At 60.9% G+C, this 581-nt stretch overlaps 1 protein-coding gene across 1 annotated transcript in view; it reads right to left on the bottom strand.

The window, feature by feature from the left end:
• Positions 1-374: 374 nt before the first annotated feature.
• Positions 375-581, bottom strand: part of USB1 (U6 snRNA biogenesis 1) — a gene marked incomplete at its 5' end in the record, with an annotated part of 2,393 nt that continues 2,186 nt past the window's right edge. The window contains one exon of the mRNA XM_010143802.1: positions 375-479. Within this exon, the coding sequence (XP_010142104.1) occupies positions 375-479 (105 nt within the window). The remainder of the gene's footprint in view (positions 480-581) is intronic.

Below are 581 nucleotides of genomic sequence, written 5' to 3'. Positions count from 1 at the left end.
GAGACACTCTCCCCGCAGCAGCAGCTTCCCACGTTGCCTCTTCCTCCTTCCCATAAGGCACCTACGACTTTCGGAGAGGTTTTTTTCTTTTTTTTTACAGAAATCAGCAAAATCAGCGACCGTGGGATGGCTGGAACCGCCGGTGCTGACCGCAGCACATGCAGCGGCGAGGATGAAATCTGCTGCAGACACACAGCTCCTCAGCCAGCAACCCCGGCCTGGAAGCAGCCCGACTTGAGCCCACAAATGCCGCAGACGCTGAGCCGGCAAGAGGAGCGTGGGACAGCCCGCCCCACGCAGAGCCGCGCTGCACAACGGTCCTTGGCTCAACACCAGGGTCTTCGAGGCTCCGAACCGTGCAGCCCCACCGGCCTCTACCGCAAGGGGAAGGAGAAGTATTTGTTGCCTGACTTGCAGCGGATTTCCTCCCACTGCATGCGCAGCAGGAGCGCCGAGTCCTCAAACCCGTCCACAATGTCCTGCAAAACAGATGCAGGAGTCAGCAGCAGCACGGGGGGTCTGCCACGAGACGGAGCCGGCAGCTCCCTCTTCAAACCATGTCACCGACGCGGGTGGCTGGG

The sequence above is a fragment of the Buceros rhinoceros genome, unplaced genomic scaffold (assembly GCF_000710305.1).
Source record: "Buceros rhinoceros silvestris isolate BGI_N320 unplaced genomic scaffold, ASM71030v1 scaffold26099, whole genome shotgun sequence".
Taxonomy (NCBI): Eukaryota; Metazoa; Chordata; class Aves; order Bucerotiformes; family Bucerotidae; genus Buceros; species Buceros rhinoceros.
This window is presented reverse-complemented; position numbering and strand designations above follow the sequence as displayed.